Source organism: Triturus cristatus, chromosome 1_1 (genome assembly GCF_964204655.1).
Source record: "Triturus cristatus chromosome 1_1, aTriCri1.1, whole genome shotgun sequence".
Lineage (NCBI taxonomy): Eukaryota > Metazoa > Chordata > Amphibia > Caudata > Salamandridae > Triturus > Triturus cristatus.
The window spans coordinates 16,389,579-16,412,915 of NC_140579.1; the positions used below are offsets into that span (position 1 = coordinate 16,389,579).

Below are 23,337 nucleotides of genomic sequence, written 5' to 3' on the forward strand. Positions count from 1 at the left end.
GTCTTCACTGCTGGCGGGATACCCAGGGCTGCCGGGATACCCAGGGCTGCCGGGATACCCAGGGCTGCCGGGATACCCAGGGCTGCCCTTCTAGACTGGACTCTACTTGTCCTAGCACTTGGAGTCGACTTACGCATCAGTCTGTAAAAGTACCTGCTAGTAAGAATCTACCTTGCGAGCACCAGTAGGCGAAACCCATGGATATTCATCAGTCACCATTATTAAGGGAGGAGATGTATAGGTTTTCAGTACGTACCTGATAGCTTGCAGATCTGGATAGTGTGTGCATGGCTCTCCAGTCCGAAGCGCCCCAGGCACTTGCGTGCATCTTGATAGGGAAGGTTGAAGTTCCTTTGCAAATACTCCGTGGCCGTCTCTTCCATGTTCAGCTGGTCTGCGTACTGCTGGTTGAAGAAGCCAATTTTCTGAAGGAGGAGAAACAAAACATTACTTTGTTTTGTGGAGGTTGATGAGCCTCGAATGCATCATGGGGAAGAGAATCTGGAAACTTTATGCTGCCTTCGGCGTGTGTCTCTTGAGGCCATTAATCTGGATTTTGGAGGGGTATGCTGTTGTCAGACAGCAATCGCCAAAGAGAATCAAGGTTTGGGTTCATGAGCTGCATGCTGCTGTGAGGTCATGGGGGGCATTAAATGGTGTGGTTGTGAGACACTAAACCACTCTAGGACCAGTAGGTTTCGTTTATTAAACCTTAGCTCAACCCTGGGCAGCTGTGGCTCTGAGCAGCAACACCTATGCAAAGGACCAAGTGCAAAGCATGTAAAAAGCATCAAAACAATTGAAGAAATCGATAACACTCAAGAAATACAACACCAATTTATAAAAAATCTCTATTTATGGTCTTATCCTTGTACTTGTATATATTTTATTGTACTTTTATGGTCTGATGACCGAAATAAAGTTATTCATCATTCATAAAAAAAAAGACTATTTTTATGCATTTTACGATACTACATCGAAAAACATCCGCAGAAGGGTTCCAGAGATATAGAATTTACAAGTATAGTAATCAAGTTATTTTACCTGACCGTCAACAACCACTGGCAAATTCAACTAAACATTTTCATCAAACAAATTAGGCTAGTTGTAATGTCACCACTTAGAGCCACTTTAGACAACCAACTCAAACAGGGGGCCAGTGCGGTGGAGCAGCAAGGTCCTCAGAAACAGTTACCGCAGCAGGGGGGGGGGGGGGTGGGGTGGGGCAGTCTTCAGTCAGTTTCAGGCACTTTTTTCCATTGCAGGGCTTTCCTATGGAGTGGTCCTGATGCAAGGGATAAAGGATGCTGAAGATGTTCAAATGATGCTGAGGATGCGATGCAGCCAACAGGGGTTTAGCTGTGACTACTCCTCGGTCAACGAAGGGGGTGAACCAGTCCTGGTCAGAGGCTCAAAGACCCATGAATTCCTCTTGGTTTTGGCAACAGCCCAGTCACCACTGGACTACCGGTGGCCCAGTACCGCGTTCACAGGCCAGTCCTTCCTGGGTCATTAACTCATCCTCTGTGGATTCCAGCTGCACTTAGATGACACCCCCAGGGCCAGCGAACTTCGGTGCAACTTTGTGCATCAGGTCCTGGTGACTGGTGCTGCACGGTGGCTGGCTGAAGATTTTGAGTCACCAACTTGGCGCAGCAGGCTTCTCAGCTTTTGTGTCCCTGTGCTGTGAACAGGATGCCAGCTCACTGACCTTAGGAGCCTTTTGGTTTTGGCTGGGCTCTAAAAGGATAATGTTACGTACCCAGTAAGCATCTGTTATTGGTATTTAGAGCTGTGGATTCACATGCTTTGCATACTCCTGCCATCTACTTTTGGGTCAGGACTTTCACAAAACCAAGCAACTGTTAGTTGCATTTGCTCCACCCCTCAAAGGCAATCCTATCTCAAAGTCTGGTATTGCCAGATGTATTGTAAAATGCATTCAAACTTGCTATATTACAGCTAAAAGCACTTTACCTATACCCCCCTAGAGCACATTCCACTCAAAATAGGGGCGTCAGTGGCCTTTTTAGGCAACATCCCTCTAGCTGACACATGCAAAGCAGCTACATGGTCTACACCACACACATTTACCAAACACACATTTACCAAACACTATTGTGTAGATGTGTTAACATGACAACAGGCAAATGCAGGCCAAGCAGTACTAAAGACACTTAAACTGCAACATCTAAAGGTTAGCCACCGCTTAGCGAATTCTCACCCTCTTATGGGTAAACAATCTGAAGATGGAGTCGATGACCATACACACTATCACCGAAAGGAGGAGTCACCTTACCTCGTGACTAAGATAGACTGCTTCGAAGAAAAACAACTTGCAAATATTCCGACCCAACACTAGATGGCAGGAGTATGCAAAGCATGTGTATCTACAGCACACATGCCTCGAACGTAAATGTTATTCTTGATTGAGTGTCTGGCTGAGGTCAGATATCAGGGTCAGGGTCTTTTTATGTTGGATCAGTGAATGGAGTGGAGATTGGTATTTAGCATAGAAGCCGGTTTTGGTGACAAAAGCACTCAAGTGTCTTGACTTTGAGATTCAATGGTTGTCGAAGATGATGTTGGGCATTGAACGGTCCTGACTATAGTTGGCAGGGTTAAGTGCTGAGGTGGTTTTCAACACGGGTGCAAGGTAAAATTCCTAAGCTGTTCCTCGGTATGGAGGTGTGGCTACTATTGAGGTCAATCCTCAGGTTGAGCACATCGCTCAGTTCCAAAGTAGTCAGGGTTTTTAAGTGTGGCTTCTATTGAGGTCAATCCTCCGGTTCACCACATCGCACGGTTACGAGGCAGTCACAGTTCTTAAATGTGGATTCTAAAGATGAATCTTTTGATTCATCAGATCGCTCGGTTCCGAGGCAGTCACAGTTCTTAAGTGTGGCTTATATAGAGGTCAACCCTCTGCTTCATTTGATGGCTTAGTTCTGAGGCAGTCATAGTTCTTGTAATAGGCAATGCCTCACTCAAAGTTTTCCCAGTTTCTCCAGCATCAAAAAGTTTAACAGACGCGCAGCATCAACATCGCAGCTTAAACACATACGAGATGACCAGAAGATGCAGTCTATAGCTTGAGGCATCAATCAATCAATCAATCGGAACATTTGTAAAGCGCACTACATACCTGTGAGGGTCTCAAGGCGCTGGGGGGAGGCAAGGGTGCTGCTACTGCTCGATTAGCAAGGTCTTGAGTAGTCTTCTGAAGGTTAGCAGGTCCTGGGTCTGCCGTAGGAGGATGGGGAGGGTGTTCCAGGTCTTGGCGGCGAGGTGGGAGAACGATCTGCCGCCGGAGGTCACTCTTCGAATGCGGGGGACTGTGGCGAGGTCGGCAGAACGGAGCTGGCGGTGTAGACGCTGAGTCATCTGTTTAGGTATGCTGGTCCAGTGTTGTGGAGTGCCTTGTGTGCGTGGGTGAGGAGCTTGAAGGTGATCCTCTTGTTGGCGGGGAGCCAGTGCAGGTCTCTCAGGTGGGGTGTGATGTGGCGGCGGCGAGGGATGTCGAGAATCAGGCATGCAGAGGCGTTTTGAATGCGTTGAAGTAGTTTCAGGAGTTTGGCCGAGGCTCCTGTGTAGAGGGTGTTTCCGTAGTCCAGCCTGCTGCTGACGAGGGCCTGGGTGACCGTTCTTGTTTCGGTGAGGATCCACCTGTAGATCTTGCGGAGGGTGTTGAAGCAGGAGGACGAAACGGCTTTGACATGCTTTGTCATGGAGAGAGTGGAGTAGAGGATGAACCCTAGGTTGCGTGCGTGGTCAGTGGGTGTTGGAGCTGTTCCCAATGTGGTTGGCCACAAGGAGTCGTCTCAGGCCGAGGGGTTGGAGCCGAGGATGAGGACTTCTGTCTTGTCCAAGTTTAGCTTCAGTCGGCTGTTCTTTATCCACTCGGCGACGGCTTTCATTCCTTTGTGGAGGTTGGTTTTGGCGGTGAGGGGGTCCTTGGTGAGGGAAAGGATCAGCGGAGTGTCGTCGGCGTAGGAGATGATGTTGAGGTCATGCAGTTGGGCGACATGGGCGAGCAGGGCCATGTAGATGTTGAACAATGTCGGGATGAGCCCTGGGGTACGCCGCAGATGATCTCGGTGGCTTCGGAGCAGAATGGGGGTAGGCGGACGCTCTGGGTTCTGCCAGAGAGGAAGGAAGTTGTCCAGTCCAGAGCCTTGTCTCAGATCCCAGCGTCGTGGAGGCGTGTGCGTAGGGTGCAGTGGCAGACTGTGTCGAAGGCGGCTGACAGGTCCAGGAGGATGAGGGCCGCGGTTTCTCCGTTGTCCAGCAGGCCCTGCTGTCATTGGTGGCGGCGATGAGGGCAGTTTCGGTGCTGTGGTTGCTGCGGAACCCGGACTGGGATGGGTCTAGGATGCTGTTCTCCTTGAGGTAGCGAGTCAGCTGTCTGTTGATGGTCTTCTCGATGACCTTCACCAGGAACGGGAGCAGGGAGATGGGCTGGAAGTTCTTGAGGTCCTTGGGGTCAGCCTTGGGTTTTTTGAGTAGGGCGTTGATCTCGGCGTGCTTCCAGCTCTCCGGGAAGGTTGCTGTCTCGAAGGAGATGTTGATGGCTTTCAGGAGATGGGGTGCGGCGGTGGCGCAGGCTTTGTTGAAGATGTGATGTGGGCATGGGTCTGACTGAGATCCGGAGTGGAGGCATTGTGCCACAAGGCTAACATTCGGTGGAAGGAGTGCACACAGGATGTGCTCTACAGCTACACATGCAGCAAACATTTTTCATCATAGAGTGACCTAGCATCTTTGCATTTAGGCAGAGGTGGTTAATGTTAATGAATTTCAATGAAGGCACTATGAAAACCAATAATGAGATATCAGACAGTAGGAGCTTTATGCTAATTTAGGGGGAGGGGCAGAGGTATCAATAGAGAATCTAGAGAAACTTACCAGTCTGTGGTTCTTCCTCATTTCTCCTTTTGTCTAGAAAGAAAGTGGAAAAATCTGTGTTATAAGGACAGGTTGCCACCATCGCTTGCACGAACAGTCCCAAGTTAGAATTACTGAATGTGTTAGTAAAGCTCCCTGCGTGTTAGTACTTGGAGCGATCAGTGTATCGGCGGCGTAGTGGTGGCTAACAAGAGCACCCCATGCAGAAAGGCGCAAGTTGCATTGATAAGGTACCACAAGCCTGGTTTTGTGCAATCCGGAGAGCAAACATTGTTTAAAATGCTTTGCGAGTACATGGCTTGGTGTGTGCATAGTGCATACAATACAAGAATATGCGAGGCAATGTATGGACAGGGTGAGCACAAGGACTACATGATATAGAACTCTGAGCATCTGAGATGTCAGGTGCCAGTGTGACGTATAATGTCACAGTAAATACACTAAGTCAAACTTTTTCCTTTTCTATAAAATGACTCAAGCTAGTTGAAGAAGAATGGATTATGCATGGCAAGACTGTGCAGCAGGGAGAGGAGTTTACAATCCCAAATCGAGGATCAGGAAACTTGTGCTCTTCAGTAGGCACTGCCGCGAGAAGCATAGGTCCTGCTTCAAAGTGGAAAAGGCACATCAGCTGCATCTTGTGTCATTGTTGAGTGGGACGATTCTTACATCAACTGTACTCATCTTTGTGGACATTCAAGAAGACTAAGAGGGTGGACAAACCATCACAGCAGATGTTTTATGTGTCTGTCTGCATACGGTGCGCTAAATCCTGGCTTTGGACACATCTGTCTGCATACTGAGCGCTAAGACCTGGCTTTGGACACATCTGTCTGCATACTGAGCGCCAAGACCTGGCTTTGGACACTTATGTCTGCATACAGAGCGCTAAGACCTGGCTTTGGACACATCTGTCTGCATACTGAGCGCTAAGACCTGGCTTTGGACACATCTGTCTGCATACTGAGCGCCAAGACCTGGCTTTGGACACTTATGTCTGCATACTGAGCGCCAAGACCTGGCTTTGGACACATCTGTCTGCATAATGAGCGCTAAGACCTGGCTTTGGACACATCTGTCTGCATACTGTGCGCTAAAACCTGGCTTTGGACACATCTGTCTGCATACTGAGCGCTAAGACCTGTCTTTGTGCACGTTACCCTGTATATTATATGTCAGAGCCTCGTTTCTCTCCTATTGGAATGGTGTGTACCCAAATATACACAGAAGGCAGGCCTTGGCTTTGTGTAATCACAAGGGAATACAAAGTGTTTGCATGGCAGTGTGCAAGATTTTCTCTCTGCAGTCCAAGTGAAATCTAGGAGTATGCACAAGTTAGTATGTCTTAGTACACGCACATGATTGTGTACAGGCACATGATTGTGAACAGCATAAGTATATGCCTTGGAATTCATGCATGCTTGTGAATAACATGGACATGTCTTGGTATGTCGGCATTACTGAACAGCATTGGGGCATGCCTTGGAATGCGTGCAGAACATGGATGCAGTTTTTAAGTACATGTGCATGCCTTCATGTGCGTGCATGAGTGAACTGCATTCTTGCATGTTGAACAGCATTGGTGCATGCCTTCGTCTGCGTGCATGGGTCTGAACTGCATCTATTACTGTCTTGCTATGTACACCGGGAGGATACAAGAGCGGTCGTGTGTCTGCCACTAGGACTCACCGGGTTCAGCTTGCCTGTTAACAGGAGCAGTAAGGTACTCTTCCCCACACCATTAGGTCCCACAATACAGACTAAAAGAGAAAGAAAATAGCATGAGCGGGACATGGAGAAAGAAACATTACTTGCTTATAATCCTAGTTCTCCATCAATACAACCCTAAATCTGACGGGAAGGAGTAGGTGCAACCTGGGCGTGTGTGTGTGAGTGTGAGAGGGATTTACAAACATGTAATACCCAAAGCACCAGGACTATGATATGGGGGTGGGGGTAACCTTGAGCACCTGTGGAAGGGATGTACAAACATGCTGCCCCCAAAGCACCAGGCAGAGGATTGGGGGAGGGGAGCTATAACTTGGGGCATGTGTGTGAAGCTTATTCAAACATGATGTACTCAAGGCAGCAGGAGGAGGAGGAAGTAGGGGGTGCTATAACCTGGGGAGTGTGTGGGGGTTATACAAACATGATGTACTCCAGGCAGCAGGAAGAGGAGGAATTGGGAGGGTGCTATAACCTGGGGAATGTGTGTGGGGGGTTATACAAACATGATGTACTCAAGGCAACAGGAGGAGGAAGTGGGGGGGTGCTATAACCTGAGGAATGTGTGTGGGGGTTATACAAACGATGTACTCAAGGTAGCAGGAGGAGAGGAAGTGGGGGGTGCTATAACCTGGGGAATGTGTGCGGGGGTTATACAAACATGTTGTGGTCAATGCACAATGAGGGCGTGATGGTGGTGGTCTGTAACCTCTGGTATGGGTTGGGGGACATAAAAGCATACTATGTAGAATGGCAGAGAGAGGGATACGAGCAGACTCCGAGCTGTGATTGATGTAAGGGAGGGAAGGCTGTCCGAAGGCACACAGGGTTAGGCTAGTAGGCGCTACACAAGGTACGGGGCTGGGGAAGAAACTGTACCAAAGGCATAGAGAGTGAGAGGAGTCTAGCAGACTCTCCGTGAAACATTTGGGGACAGGTTGCGCTGAGATTTGGGCACATTTATCGAAAAACCCAATTTGAACAACAGCTGAGTTGTATCCCACAGATGATGCAGCACCTTCTCTGGCGACTCCGCTTTGATCAGCCAGTCGTCCAGGTAGGGGAAAACAGATCCCCGACCTTCTGAGATGGGCTGCCACCACTGCCATCACCTTCGTGAAGACTCGGGGTGCAGTAGTAAGACCAAACGGAAGGACCGCAAACTGATAATGTTGCGACCCTACCGTAAACCGGAGATACTTCCTGTGCGACTTTAGGATGGGGATGTGGAAATACGCATCCTGCAAGTCGATCGACACCATCCAGTCCTCCTGATTCAGTGCTTGAAGAACCTGAGCAAGGGTGAGCATCTTGAACTTCTCTTGCTTTAGAAAAAGATTCAAGATTCTGAGGTCCAATATCAGACGCAATCTGCCGTCGTCCTTCGGAATCAGGAAATACCGGGAGTAGCATCCCTGACCCCTCTCCTGCTCTGGAACCACCTCTATCGCACCTTTCTGAAACAACTTCAGGACTTCCTCCTGTAGGAGAAGACGGTGGTTCTCTGAGCAAGCCCCTTGACAAGGAGGGTAATTTGGAGGGAATTCCCGAAAGGGAAGGGCATACCCATTTTCTACAAGCTCTAGAACCCAAAGATCTGTAGTTACAGATTCACAATCTTGTAGAAAATGGGTAAGCCGGCCCCCCACAGGACCAACATGATCCAGAATGGCGGATCTAGGGCTGCTTTGCGGTGGAAGAAGGGGCGGAAGAGGAAGAGGAGGAGAGTTGACGGCCACGTGAGCGACCCCCGATTCTACCTCTGTATCCTTTAGACAAAGCCTTGCTGCTGCTGTTGGGTCTGCCTGTAGGAACGAAAGGTTGCTCTTCCAAAACCTCTATCTTTTAAACGAACCCCTTGACTGGGATTGAAGGCCCAAAGACTTAGCCGTAGCCTTGCTTTCCTTAAAACGTTCAAGAGCAGCATCCGCCTTTTTGCCAAATAATCCAGATCCATCAAATGGCAAGTCCAGCAACGTTGACTGCACATCAGTGGAAAACTCAGAAGACTTCAGCCACGCACCCCTCCTGGTGGCAACGGAAGACCCCGTGACTCTTTCCACTGAATCCGCCGTGTCCAGCCCACTCTGAATCACTTGACGTGCTGCTGCCTGGGCATCGGTCAGGACCTCATTAAAGCCAACCCTATCCTCCTCAGATAGTTTTGGTGCCAATTTCTTCGCAGAGTCCATGAGCGCATGAATATAGCGTCCCAAAAGGCAAGTGGCATTTGTTGATTTAAGTGCCATGCTGGCCTATGAAAAGACCTTTTTGGCCGATTGATCTAACTTTTTAGCCTCTCTGTCACCTGGAACCGGAGGAAAAGCACCCTTAGATTTTCCTGAACAGGCAGCCTGAACCACCAGGCTCTCAGGCGATGGATGTGATGTTAAGAAATCAGGGTCCCCTGGAGCTGCTCTATACCTCCTAGCCACAGTCTTAGAAACTGCCAGAGCAGAAAAAGGCTTACGCCACACCTCCATCACAGGATCTATAATGGCCTCATTAAAAGGCAATAATGGCTCTGAAACTTTAGTAGGAGAATTCAGTACTTCTGTTAGAATATTCGATTTAAACTCAGTAGTAGGCAACTGAAGATCTAACAGTTCAGCTGCCTTCCTAATCACTGCATGATATGGAGCCACATCCTTTGAGGGTTCATCGGTAGGTGGAGTAATTTCCCACTCAGGAGACAAATCCAATCCACTAGCCTCTTTAAGTTCTTCAAAAACTTCGTCAGACTCCACCAGCTCTCCTTCTTCTGCTTCTTCCAGAAGGTACCTTCGCTAAGCAATCACCCTTTGAGCTTCCCTTCTGGACCGAATCCGTACAAGCGGCGCCGGCGGCGCCGTGTTCGAATCCGACGGCGCCGAACGTGGATCCGCAGGAGCAGCTGGTGTCGAACGAGGTCGAGCCGGCGCCGGTGACGAAGGGAGCGGCGTCGACGTCCTCGGCGCCGGTAGATGCCAAGACTGCGTCGCTGGAAAAAATGGCATGAAAGGGGCCTGCGGATAGACTTGCGGCACCCCCAAATTGAAGGCCATTGGACCCATCGGACCCGCAGGTGCACCAGTGGTGTACATGGCTCTCGAAAATACCCCGTACATAGCATTTAAATAATGCGAGGGGTCCTGACCTGGTCCAGGGAACGCAGGGTACTGGTCAGGCATTACCGGACTCGGGCCAACCGGCGCCGACGGTGGAATAAGCGGCGTCGCAGGCTCACCCGGTGCTTGAAGCTACTCAACCGGGGCCGGAGACGGAGCCGTAGATGGAGCCGGAGATGGAACCGGCGTCGGAGATGGAGCCGGAGATGTAGCCGGAGCCGGTGAAGCCACTGGAGAAGACGGACCAGGAGGCGAATCCGGAACGGGTGAAGGAGACACAGAGTCCTTACGGCGTCAAGTTGGTGACTTCGACGACGAACTCTTGACAGAGTGACGTCGAGAAGAATGTCTCCTTCTTTTTGTGCTTCTTGGATCTTGAAGCATGCCCCGAATTCGACTTAGACGTCGACCTCGATCGTGACCTCGTTCTCGACTTCCTTCTTCCTCTCTTCTCCTTTTTCATCCTAGCGATGAAGAGTTTCGCCTCCCTTTCTTTTAGAGCCTTGGAGCTCATCTTGCGACAGCAAGAACAACCATCCACATCATGGTCAGATGATAAACACCATACACAGTCGTCATGTGGATCCGTGATCGACATATGTTTGCCACATTCACGACAGGGCTTGAAGCCAGATTTCTTTGTCGACATCTTTTTCGAAAAAGAAACAGAGAAATCCAGTAGAAACACAAAGTAACAGTGAAGCTACCAACAGAGATTCCCGAAATCCGTTGTCGTAGACGGCGCGGATAAAAGGGAACTGACGTCATCACGCCGACGAGGTCACCTTATGCAGCCGGTGACGTCAGCGGAGTCGCGAGCGGAGCCGTGTCTCTGACGTCGTCTTTGACCTCATCGGCGTGGACTGCTACAAAAGTTTCCGAATGTTGCTGGCGCAGGGGATATACACAAGGTGAGGAATCCACTGGCAGATGTATCCATCAGAAATTCTGGTTAAAGGTGCAGGTTTGTATATACCCCTCAAGCCTGGCCTACACAGCACCTGGATACCCTCACGGGTGATTAACCACGCTCTACAAATTCGCATAACACGTGTAGGACCTGTATAGCTCAAACCTAGCCAAAAGGCAGCAGAATCCTGTTAACGGTCGAGGGCTATTGAGCCATCTTAGGGGAAGCTAAGTTATGAGCATGGAGGTGGATAGTTACCTCATGGTGATGCAGGACAGAATAAAGTCTCAGTTCTCTCCCAAGATAGAGCACTTTTGGGTCACTCACTCTTGAAAGATACAGGGATGTCGTTGAAGATCAGGGTGCATAAATGAAGGCGGCCTGTTGCCTCCTTTTTTTCCCTTTTTTTAAACTTCATTTCAAGTATGTCTGGGTTTGGGTGTGACGAGAACCATAGGAGATGATGTGCTTGTCAAAAAAATAAGCAGGGCATGCAAGCTATAACTTAAGAAGATGCAGCTTGACTTGACCATGGCTCTGACTGGCAACATGATCTAGTGGATTTCGATGAGGGTGGAGGTTATATGGTGATACTTCGAGCCCTTGAGGCATGTGTAGGATCGCCCTCATCGGGGTGGGTGCCCAGTGCAGAGACTGGAGCAGAGCTCGATGCCACCATCTACATCCGAGAGCACGAGGGCCTGAAAGGCAGTTCTGAAACCGCTTTTGGGGAGGAATGGCTTCATGGTGCTGGAGCCAGGCAGTCTGGGTTTCCCGCGAGGGCGAGATCTGTGTCCAGTGTGAATCGGAGCATTAGATGGAAGTTAGGTTCGAATCAGTGCAGATTCCCGTCACTGACCCGGTCTGCTTGATACCCTGGCAGGTAGCAGGTCACGCTTCATTAAAGTATGCACTCTCCCCATGTTAATCACAAGAGTTCACTCACACTATACTAACCCGATTCAGTCTCAATGCAGACACCGTAACAAGGAAACAAGACACTTCAACTATATAGAATGGTTCTTTCTACAGACGCCTCCACCTCAATCACAGTGGAAAGTACTCGTTTCAGGCACCTCTACCTTAACCTCAACCTCAACCAAGAAATACAACGCTTACGAAAGACAAATCTGAAAGAAACACGTTAGTTAGATTCCTCACCTTAGAATATCCCCAGGCGTCAGACTGGATCCGGAAGATTTTGTCAGCAATACCCCTTGCGCGTCGCTAGGCGTCGTCTGCGGCTCCGCGTCCGGCGTCGTGCGCCGGAATGACGTCGGAGTACTTAGACGCCGCCCTCGCGCGCTGACGTCAGTTCTTCTTTTTTCCGCGCCAGTAAGCGCAGATCCGGGAGAGCTACCCCTTTAGTCAATTTTTGACTAACTTTTTGATCCTTTTTGATCCTGTCTATCGACACCGGTGCCGGTAGGATGCCTGGGTTTAAAGCCTGTACGGACTGTAGCCGATTGATGTCAGTTACGGACCATCACCGCCGGTGCCTGTACTGTTTGGGCCTCGACCACGACGCGGAGTCGTGCTCGGACTGTAAGGCCCTGACCTCGAAGGCTAGACGGGAGCGGTCCCGTAAGCTTCTCGCGATTCGCCACTCGGCTCCGCGCGCCTCTCGATCCCGGTCCAGGAGGAGGTCCAAGGATCGGTCGCGGAGCCGCAGCCGACGTCACCATCGGTCGTCGGGATCAAAGTCTTCGGGTAAGTCGAAGCATTCCAAGAAGTCCAAGAGACGACATCGCTCTTCGGACTCCCCTCGCCGGTCGCGCGACTCGGTCGAGGGTCAGGGTGGTTCCACCCCCGCGGCTCCGGCGGAGCCGCAGGCGCCGCGTCCGTCCCCATACCCTCCGGTCCCTGGGACTAACGCGACGCCGGCGGAAGTCAGTGCCTTCCTCTCGGCCATGAGGAACCTGGCTCCGCCGTCGGCGCCCGCTGGTGCGCCTTCGGGCCCCGCGGACCCGACTGGGTTGCCTTGCCAGCCGGCGGCTCCGGCGCCGTTGACGGCTCCGGCCTCGACGCCGCAAGCGCCCGAGGGACCCGTTCTCGAGTCCCCGTCGACGCCGGTCAACCTGGTCACTCCTCCACCGGCGTCGACTCCGGTTCCACCCCCGACGCCGACGTCGACTCCGCTAGACGCCGTGCCCCAGTTTAGTCCCGGTCCGGGCCCGGCGTCGATGGACGCCGAGATCGACGCCGCTAGAGACACATTTTGTCTACCGCCCGGCTCCGTTACTTTCTCCTCTACACCAGGAGTCGGATGAGGGGGACTACTGGGAGGGATCTGAGGATCCTATGGCCCATCAGGCCCAACTGTCCCAGGACTGGGCAGATGAACTGGGGGAGGCCAGTGGTCTGGATACCTCGCCAGACACTGGATTCATCTCTCCTCCGACTGTGGCTTCGGAGGAGGGTGCTGCTTTCTCCGTGGTGCTGCGCAAGGCGGCCGCAGCCCTTGGGCTCGAGCTACCTGCCGTGGCTGTGAGGACGAACGTCCTCACTGAGGTGCTTCAATCTGCAGCAAGCTCCACTGAGCCTCTGTTGCCGTTCAATGAAGCCCTCACTGATGTTCTCCAGGGCACCTGGTCCAAGCCCTCCACAGTTCCTCCTGTGGACAGGAACGTTGCCAGGCGCCACCGCCCTGCTCCGGGCGACCCCAGTTTTCTGTCCCAACACCCTACCCCTGAGAGCCTGGTTATCCAGGCCTCCACCTCCCAATCCTCTTTCCCGACCGCCCCGCCGGACCGGGATTCCAAGAGACTGGAGCAGTTTGGCAAGAAACTGTTCATCCCTTAGTTTGGGCCTGCGGTCTTTGAACACCGCTTGTCTCTTGGACCGTTATTCCCACTCTCTGTGGGATGCGGTGGAGGACGCGCTGCCCCTGTGTCCGGAGGAGGTCCGGACACGACTTACCCAGGCTCTGGCCGATGGGAGGGATGCCGCGCGACATGCCATACGTTGTGGGCTTGACACCACGGACTCGCTGGGTAGGGCCATTTCCACCACTGTGGCGCTTCGACGTCACGCCTGGCTGCGGTCCACGTCGTTTTCCGGCGATGTCCAGAGCACTCTCATGGACATGCCGTTTGATGGCACTCGCCTGTTTGGTGAGAAGGCGGACAGTGCGCTGAACCGCTTTAAGGACTCCCGGGCTACGGCCAAGTCCTTGGGCCTCTCGGCCCCGCGGTCGCAATCTTCCGCTTTTCGCCCCTTTCGTGGCCAAGGAAGGGGTGCCTCCTCACGTGCGCCTAGCCACCAGCCGCAGAACCAACCTGCGCGCGGTCGCGGACGTGGTTTCCGCCGAGGCGGATCTGGAGGACGATGAGGTCAGCCCACATCCACCCCGGCAGCATCCGCCTCAAAGCCTTCCTAGTCCGAGCTTTCAGGCCCATTCCACGCCAGTGGGCGGCAGAGTTCGCCATCACCTGCTCCACTGGCGGTCCATCACATCGGACAGGTGGGTGCTGCAAATCGTCCGGAGGGGCTACTCCCTCCCCTTCGAGACGACCCCTCCAGCCATGCCACCGCAGCACCACCGTATCTCGGGGGATCACTTGCATCTTCTCCACGAGGAGGTTTCCGCCCTCTTGGCCAAGGGGGCCGTCGAGCGCGTTCCGAGCCCAGAAGTAGGTCGTGGTTGTTATTCCCACTACTTTCTGGTTCCCAAGAAGGGCAAAGGGGGCCTCCGCCCTATCTTGGACCTTCGGAACGTCAATGCCTTCCTCCGGAAGGAAAGGTTCAAGATGTTGACTTTGGCTCAGGTTCTAGCTGCCCTAGACCCCGGAGACTGGATGGTAGCGTTGGACTTGCAGGACGCTTATTTCCACATCCCCGTCCTGCCGGCCCACCGGCGTTACCTGCGGTTCACGGTGGGCCACGAGCACTTTCAGTTTACCGTGCTCCCCTTCGGCCTCACCAGTGCCCCTCGGGTGTTCACTAAAGTGATGGCGGTGGTCGCAGCTCACCTGCGCAGATCAGGGGTTCCAGTCTTCCCCTATCTCGACGACTGGTTGTTGAAGGCGGGCTCGCCCCAGGCAGTCGTCTCCCACCTCCAGACTACGGCGGATCTCCTGCATTTGCTGGGGTTTTCCATCAACGTGCCGAAGTCACACCTGAGTCCCTCTCAGAAGCTCCTCTTCATCGGAGCGGTTCTCGATTCGGCGCAGTTCCGGGTCTATCCACAGGCACAGCGGGTCCGTGATATACAGGCCCTGATTCCCATCTTTCGGCCTCTATCCTGGGTTTCGGTCAGGCTAGTGTTGCGGCTTCTGGGGCTGATGGCCTCCTGCATCCTACTAGTGCATCACGCCAGGCGGCGCATGCGGGCTCTGCAGTGGGACCTGAAGTTTCAGTGGGCCCAGCATCACGGCAACCTGTCCGACCATGTCTTGATCTCGGAGGGCACTGCACAGCAGTTGCAGTGGTGGCTCACGGACCGCGATTGGGTCATGGGCAGGAGCCTCTTTCTTCCCCAACCGGAGCATGTCGTAGTGACGGATGCGTCCCTCCTGGGATGGGGTGGCCATATGGGAGAGGCGGAGATCAGAGGCCTCTGGTCTCCGGCAGAGTCTCGTCTCCACATCAACCTGTTGGAGTTGAGGGCGATCCGACTTGCACTGAAAGCCTTCCTTCCCTCTGTCAGGGGCAGTGTCGTGCAGGTGTTCACGGACAACACCACCGCCATGTGGTATTGCAACAAACAGGGCGGGGTGGGGTCGTGGACCCTTTGTCAGGAGGCTCTGCGCCTCTGGACGTGGCTGGAACACCAGGGCGTCACCCTAGTGGTTCAACATCTGGCGGGCTCTCTGAACGCCAGAGCGGACGAACTCAGCCGCCGGTGCATGATGGATCACGAATGGCGTCTGAACTCCGAAGTGGCGCAAGGTCTCTTTCAGCAGTGGGGAGAGCCTTGGTTAGATCTATTCGCCACCGAAGAGAACGCGCAATGTCAGCAGTTCTGCGCGTTGGAATTTCCAAGGCGGCACTCGCTCGGCGACGCTTTTCGTCACGAGTGGAGTTGCGGTCTGTTGTACGCCTTTCCGCCTATACCACTTCTGCCCAGAGTGCTGAAGAAGATCAGGCACGACCGGGCCCAAGTCATCTTGGTGGCTCCGGATTGGGCACGAAGGTACTGGTATCCCGAGCTACTCAGTATGTTGACCGATCCCCCGATACGTCTGCCCTTTCGGGAGGATCTTCTGTCGCAGCAGCAGGGGACGGTCCTCCACCCGAACCTGTCCAGCCTCCACCTCCATGCGTGGAGATTGAGCGGCGGCAGTTGATGCCATTCGACTTGCCTCCTGAAGTCTGTGATATCATTCTGGCAGCCAGGCGTCCCTCCACAAAGACGGTATACGCCTGCCGGTGGAACAAATTTGTGGCATGGTGCACAGCAAAGGCTGTGGATCCCCTTTCCGCCCCTCTTTCTGAGGTTCTCCTCTTTCTTCTTTCTCTGGCCCGGCAGGGCTCTGCCCTGGGCACCCTGAAAGGTTATCTTGCTGCCATCTCTGCCTTCTTGCGGCTTCCTGATCAGCCTTCTCTTTTCAAGTCCCCTGTGGTTACACGCTTTCTAAAAGGCATTACTCACACGTTCCCTCCTGTCCCTTTTGTAATGCCTCAGTGGGACTTGAATCTGGTCTTGACATTCCTGATGTGCGCTCCCTTCGAGCCTCTTCACAATTGTCCTCTTCGTCTTCTGACTCTTAAGACTGCTTTTCTGGTAGCCATCACCTCGGCTAGACGGGTGAGTGAGCTCCAGGCTTTATCTTCAAAGCCTGCTTTTCTGTCTGTTCATCCGGACAAGGTTGTCCTTCGGCCTCGTCCCTCCTTTCTTCCGAAAGTGGTGACTCCATTTCATCTTGGGCAGTCTGTCACCTTGCCCACCTTCTTTCCGCCTCCGCATCCTTCCAAAGAGGAAGAGAGGCTCCACCGTCTGGACCCAAAACGTGCGCTCTCCTTTTATTTGGACCGCACAAAGCAGTTCCGGGTGGACGACCAACTTTTCGTTGGATATGTGGGTGCTAAGAAGGGGAAAGCTGTGCACAAACGGACCATCTCTCGGTGGGTCGTTTTGTGCATCAAAATTTGTTACTCTTTGGCAAAAAAGGACCCTCCTGTTGGGCTGCGCGCCCATTCTACTCGGGCCACAGCGGCTACTACTGCCTTGGGACGGGGAGTCCCTTTGCAGGACATCTGTCAGGCGGCGACGTGGGCTTCGCTACACACGTTTGCCAGGCATTATTGCCTTGACAGCCAAGTCCGGAGGGATGGCTTCTTTGGCCGTTCTGTCCTCCAGGACTTTCTGGTGTGATCTTGGTTCGCAGACCCACCACCGGGGATGGTATTGCTTGGGTATCTATTCTAAGGTGAGGAATCTAACGTGTTTCTTTCAGATGAACAAGTTACTTACCTTCGGTAACGATGTATCTGTAAGAAACATTAGTTAGTTAGATTCCTCACCGACCCACCCATCCTCCCCGTTCTGCGAACTGACATCTAGGGTTAAGGTTATCCTTTTCAGGCCCCTAGATTTTATTTTTGGCACCAGTGTCGGTCTTAGCCTTCCGCGCCAGGAACGCAGAGCCATGCAATGTACAAGAACTGACGTCAGCGCGCGAGGGCGGCGTCTAAGTACTCCGACGACGTCATTCCGGCGCACGACGCCGACGACGGACGCGGAGCCGCAGACGACGCCTAGCGACGCGCAAGGGGTATTGCTGACGAAAAATCTTCCGGATCCAGTCTGACGCCTGGGGATATTCTAAGGTGAGGAATCTAACTAACTAATGTTTCTTACAGATACATCATTACCGAAGGTAAGTAACTTGTTCCTCAACACCACAGGATGGTAGTCTCGGATGATGGAAGGGGAAGTTGGCTCACACGGAATTCGAACTTGAGATTTGCATATCACACCAGCAGAACACAGCCATCTTGCTAGCATCCAGACACCTTTTATATTGTCTAAGATCAGTACTACCCAAGAACGTTAAACTATTGCCTTGCACTTCCTATGAAGGGATGTTCAGGTTAATCGATTATACTCCGCTTTGCAACCATTATGACTCCTTCGGCACTCTGCCTCCATGCAGTGGTCAATGTCTCATTCTTGACTGAAAAGCCGTCACCGATGTACAACACATCTAGGCTGCTCCTCAAGTGTACGCACTGCAGCCCACATCTGAGCTGTTCCTCAGGTGTTCACACTGCACCCACATCCGAGCTGTTTCTCAGGCATCTGCACTGCAGCCCACATCTGGGCTGTTCCTCAGGTGTCCGCACTGCACCCCACATCTGGGCTGTTTCTCAGGTGTCCACACTGCACCCCACATCTGAGCTGTTCCTCAGGTGTCTGCACTGCACCCCACATCTGGGCTGTTCCTCAGGTGTCTGCACTGCACCCCACATCTGAGCTGTTTCTCAGGTGTCCGCACTGCACCCCACCTCTGAGCTGTTCCTCAGGTGTTCACACTGCACCCCACATCTGGGTGGTTTCTCAGGTGTCCACAGTGCACCCCATATCCGAACTGTTCCTCAGGTGTTCACACTACACCCCACATCTGAGCTGTTCCTCAGATGTTGGATGGTACTGACTAAAGATACCTCCCTGAAACACTAAAGACGGTACTCAGGGAAGGACCACTCTCAGCCTGCAAGATGGTACTCCCTACCTACATGCATCTTCACCCCAACAACGCAGGATGGTACTCACCAAGAACATCTCCACAACGCAGGATGGTACTCACCAAGAACATCTCCACAATGCAGGAAGGTACTCAATACAAACATCTTCACGTCAATCAGGCTGGATGGTACTTACTAAAGACACCCCCCTCAACCATGCAAGAAGGTACTCAGTAAGGACCCCTCAAACATTCATTTGGCACTCACTACAAACGCGTTCACTGCAGCCAAGCAGAATGGCACTCACCAAGGACACCACCGCAACCATCAAAGATGGTCCTCACTACGCACACCACCTCAACCACCAAAGATGGTCCTCATTTCAGACACCACCTCAACCATCAAAGATGACCCTCATTTCGGACACCCCCTCAACCATCAAAGATGGTCCTCACTACGCACACCCCCTCAACTATTAAAGATAGTCCTCCCTACGGACACCCCTCAACCATCAAAGATGGTCCACCCTACGGACACCCCCTCAACCATCAAAGATGGTCCTCACTGCGCACACCACCTCAACCAACAAAGATGGTCCTCATTTCGGACACCCCCTCAACCATCAAAGATGGTCCTCACTACGCACACCCCCTCAACCATCAAAGATGGTTCTCATTTCGGACACCATCTCAACCATCAAATATGGTTCTCACTACGCACACCACCTCAACCATCAAAGATGGTCCTCATTTCAGACACCACCTCAACCATCAAAGATGGTTCTCACTACGGACACCACCTCAACCATCAAAGATGGTCCTCATTTCGGACTACCTCAATTTATTTATTATTTATTTTTTAAATTTATAAGGCGCAACAGCTACCCAAAAAGGGTTTCCCAGCGCAGAGACACAGCATAATGATGGCAGGGAAATACTGGCTGTTCAAGTTATTGTTCGAATAGCCAAGTCTTAACGTGCCTTCTAAACCTGGCATGGTTTTCCTCCTTACGAATGAAAGGAGGAAGTGCGTTCCAAAGGGATGGTCCAAGGTGGGCGAAAGATCTACCTCCCATTCTTGCCAGTTTGAATCTTGGAACGCAGAAGTTGGCAGCTGATTGCGAGCGAAGGTTTCGCTTGGGAGTGTAGGGATGAGCCAACGCTAGAAGGTATTTGGGTGCAATGCCAGCTTTAATTCTGAACATGTAGTTCAGGGCTTTGAAACGGATTCTACTTTCTACCCTGAGCCAGTGGAGTTCACGGCAGTAGCTCGAGACTCCGGAGTTTTTGGGGATTCTGCACAGTAGTCGAACAGCTGCATTTTGGACAAGCTGTAGTCTACTGACTACCGCTTTGTTGGAACCAAGGTACAGAATATTGCCGTAGTCAAGCCGTGATGTTATGAGGGCATTGACTACGGTTTTTTGAGTGGAGGAGGGCAGCATCCAAAGGATTTTCCTAAGCCATTTGATAATGGTAAGGCATAGGCCGACAACTTTACTGGCCTGTTGATTCATGGAGAGGGAGCTATCCATGATGACTCCCAAATTACGTACTTGAGTAACTGGGGTGGGAAAAGTTCCCATCTGACTGGGCCAGTGTGAGGGATTCCAAAGATCTCGTTGTTTCCCTAAGAGAAGAATCTCTGTTTTGTCTCCGTTAAGCTTTAATTGATTTCTTGTCATCCAGTTAAGGATGCTTTGAAGCCCTAATTTAAGGAGAGACGGAGATGATGGACAAGATTCAGATAGGGAAAAGATAATTTGGGAATCGTCGGCGTAGGTCATGAGGGTAAGTCCAGATCCTTCCGCTAGGTCGGCCAGGGTTCTGAGGTACAGATGAAAAAACAGGGGGCTCAAAATAGATCCCTGAGGCAGTCCGTGAGGGGCTTTAAAAGTGTCGGAGCAGGCCAAGGAGGATGTAATTTGGAATGTCCGTTGAGCCAAGAAGGACCGGACCGGAGCGCTTTCCCATGGACACCGTTTCTGTATAACGCCTTGATGAGTGTTTCGTGGGCTATGGTGTCAAAGGCCGCGCTCAGGTCTAACAGCACGAGCGCGACCGTTTGACCATTATCAAGGAGGTTCCGGATGTGTTCAGTAACTCCTAGGAGGGTGGTCTCTGTCGAGAAGCCAGCCCGAAAACCCGATTGCGAAGGGTGCAAGAGCAAATTATTTTCAGCAAAGGTGGATAAGACCGAGTGGACGTGTCTCTCCAAGCATTTGGAGAAGGCAGGGAGCAAAGATATAGGTCTATAATTTGCCGGGAGTTCCGGATTTGCTGTGGGCTTCTTTAGCAATGGCGTTATCATGGCGTGTTTCCAAAGGGCCGGAACTGTGGAAAGTTCTAACGAAGAATTGAGTGTATCCACAATGATTTCCAGGGAGCGATCGTCCAGTTGTTTAATTACTTTAAACCATCAAACCATCAAAGATGGTCCTCATTTCGGACACCACCTCAACCATCAAAGATGGTCCGCACTACGCACACCCCCTCAACCATCAAAGATGGTCCTCCCAATAGACACCCCCTCAACCATCAAAGATGGTCCTCACTACGCACACCACCTCAACCATCAAAGATGGATCTCATTTCGGACACCCCCTCAACCATCAAAGATGGTCCTCACTACGCACACCCCCTCAACCATCAAAGATGGTCCTCCCTACGGACACCACCTCAACCATCAAAGATGGCCCTCATTTCGGACACCCCCTCAACCATCAAAGATTGTCCTCACTACAGACCTCTTCATCTCCACCAAGCAGGATAGTACTCATGATAGGTAACAACCACATAAGCTCGGACCCTCACAAGGCACTTCAAATTTACCAGAGGATGTTTCTGCCTTCATATACCTTCACTTCAAACAGACAGAAAGGTACTCACTTCTAGACTCCATGTCTATACCGAATTCCAAGTTCTTGAAAAGTAACTTCTGACTCTCGTAGCCAAAGTCAACACCTGTCAAAGAGAAAAGGGGAGTTTTACAAAACATGCAGACAACTGTAACTGAGGAGAAATATCACATCTTCAGGGCAAAACAAGGCAAAAGTATGTTCATAACCTCAGCGTAACACAAGGGACTGCTTAGCTGTCCAAGATCTGTGCACCTGGTGTTCAGAGGGGAGGGCAAACAGAAAAAGTTAATTACCTTAGTAAAGCTAGTTTCGGGTGATACTCTACCTAAAGCTCGAATTATTCACCTTTTATGTCCTAAGCACTTAACTGTCTCCGGAACCTTTCCCCAAGTGTCTTCGATATAGGGAAGGAGCACTGGCCACACATCAGAGCTGGAAACAGTGCCACTGTGATGTTACTGAAGCCATTAAATGCCGAGCTCACATCCGACTATCAGTTTCTCCAACCATTGTTTCTAAGTCAAAGAGGAAGGAGGAGGAGGAGAAAAACAAATGTAGACGCGCAGTGCAACAAGACCATATGGAACCTGACTACCATGGCTTATGACCATCCTTCAAGATGGGGAGGAGGGTGGGATCAGAGAGGCATCTGGAGACAGACTAGAGTATCCAACAGAATTACCAAAGGTCAGAAATCTTTTCTTCTTCGGTACACTTCTATCTGCAGATTCTTCACCTTCTGAATAGATTTCCAAACAGGACATGAGCTGGAGGAGGGTGGAAGAGCACATTTGTGTTTCCTGTTGCCTGCGTACCCCTACAAATATCTGGTCATCAATACTAAAATCTTTGTTACAGTGACTGTAAAACTAAACCTCCTTTTTGGAACCAGCCAGTGTAGCCTCTCTTCCTTGATGGGATATAGCAGGGGTAAAAGGTAATGGATGGACCCAGATGGAGGAAAGGAAGGAAAGCAGCTCCGGTTTGAAGGACCAACTTGTTGCACGAAAACCAATAAAAGATGGGTGTACACTCCGTGGTTGCAATTCACTGACATCTCTCACTGAAGTAATGACAACTAGTAAAAGAGTTTTGAACATCAAAAGCCATCGTTGGCAACTTAGAAAGGGGTTGAAATGAACAACCTATCAAGAGTGTCAAAAGCAAATTAAGACCCCACTGAGGCATGACAAAGGGGGTACCGGAAAATCTATTTGTCAAGCCCCTCCAATTGTAGGACAGAATAAATTGAAATGGCTGGCAAGGCTGCTAGGTATTGTCATGTGTTCTACGCAGGCCCAATGTACTTTTCCCTATGTTAGCCTAACTGTGCACGTTGTAGGCCTAATTTTCCTTTGCACGTTATTATATAAACACTTGCTTCTGTGCCACGTTATATATTTTCATAGGGAGCCTGCAGTTGTTTTCTCGTTCTGTTCTTTTCTGGGATTTAGTCTGAACAGCAGACAAGGTCAAACATTGTTCCTTGTTATTTTGTTCTGGTCAGGCACTCGCACCTAGACATCACAGAAATGCAGCTGTTTCTGAAAATGTAAACCTAGTCATATAGGTACACACGGCAATGTAACAGAGAGAGAAAGATATTTTCTGAGAGACGATCACGGCTGTATCTGAGATGTAGAACGTCCATCTGTGTATGCTAAGGTATGGGGGTCGCAGCTAAACCCAGAGATCTTTGTTGTATAATCAATTTACTTCTGTAGAAGGGGAGGGGATTGGGCTATTCTGTATTATAATATGACAGATTTCTGCACTCCTGGGGAGGCAAGCCAAGGACTCTCAGGAAAGGACACAATAGGGACCTGCATGGGAGAGAGAGGTGTTACCTCCCACCTGCAGGAAGAGACACAGTTGTTAGCCCAAAGGTGAGCTTCATAGGAGAAGCTGCCTTTGAAGGGCAAATGGGTAACTCACTTAGCAGAGGGACACTATTGTTTAGGCAGACCGGGAGGAACCGGGGACAGAAGACAAGCCAGTTGTCAAACCGTGTTTACTAGGGGCATGTAGCACCTTGGTAGCCACACCTCTGTGGTGGGCTAAAGTCTAAGAATCTCCGAGTGTCAAGAGAAGGATCTCACCATGTTGGGAGTGGGCAGAATGATGCACAGGGGATAGTCAGAAGCCACCCCTCCCAGTAAGTGACTTTCAGGAGGGAGGGAACGAGGTAGCCCATTGGCTAC

At 51.3% G+C, this 23,337-nt stretch overlaps 1 protein-coding gene across 1 annotated transcript in view; it reads right to left on the reverse strand.

Annotated features, from left to right (window-relative positions):
- Positions 1-23,337, reverse strand: part of ABCF1 (ATP binding cassette subfamily F member 1) — a 272,552-nt gene that overhangs the window by 46,808 nt on the left and 202,407 nt on the right. Inside the window, exons 23-26 of the mRNA XM_085637078.1 lie at positions 21,165-21,239; positions 6,595-6,665; positions 4,906-4,938; positions 257-425 (exon numbers count right to left, since the gene is read on the reverse strand). Of these exons, the coding sequence (XP_085493204.1) occupies positions 257-425; positions 4,906-4,938; positions 6,595-6,665; positions 21,165-21,239 (348 nt within the window). The remainder of the gene's footprint in view (positions 1-256; positions 426-4,905; positions 4,939-6,594; positions 6,666-21,164; positions 21,240-23,337) is intronic.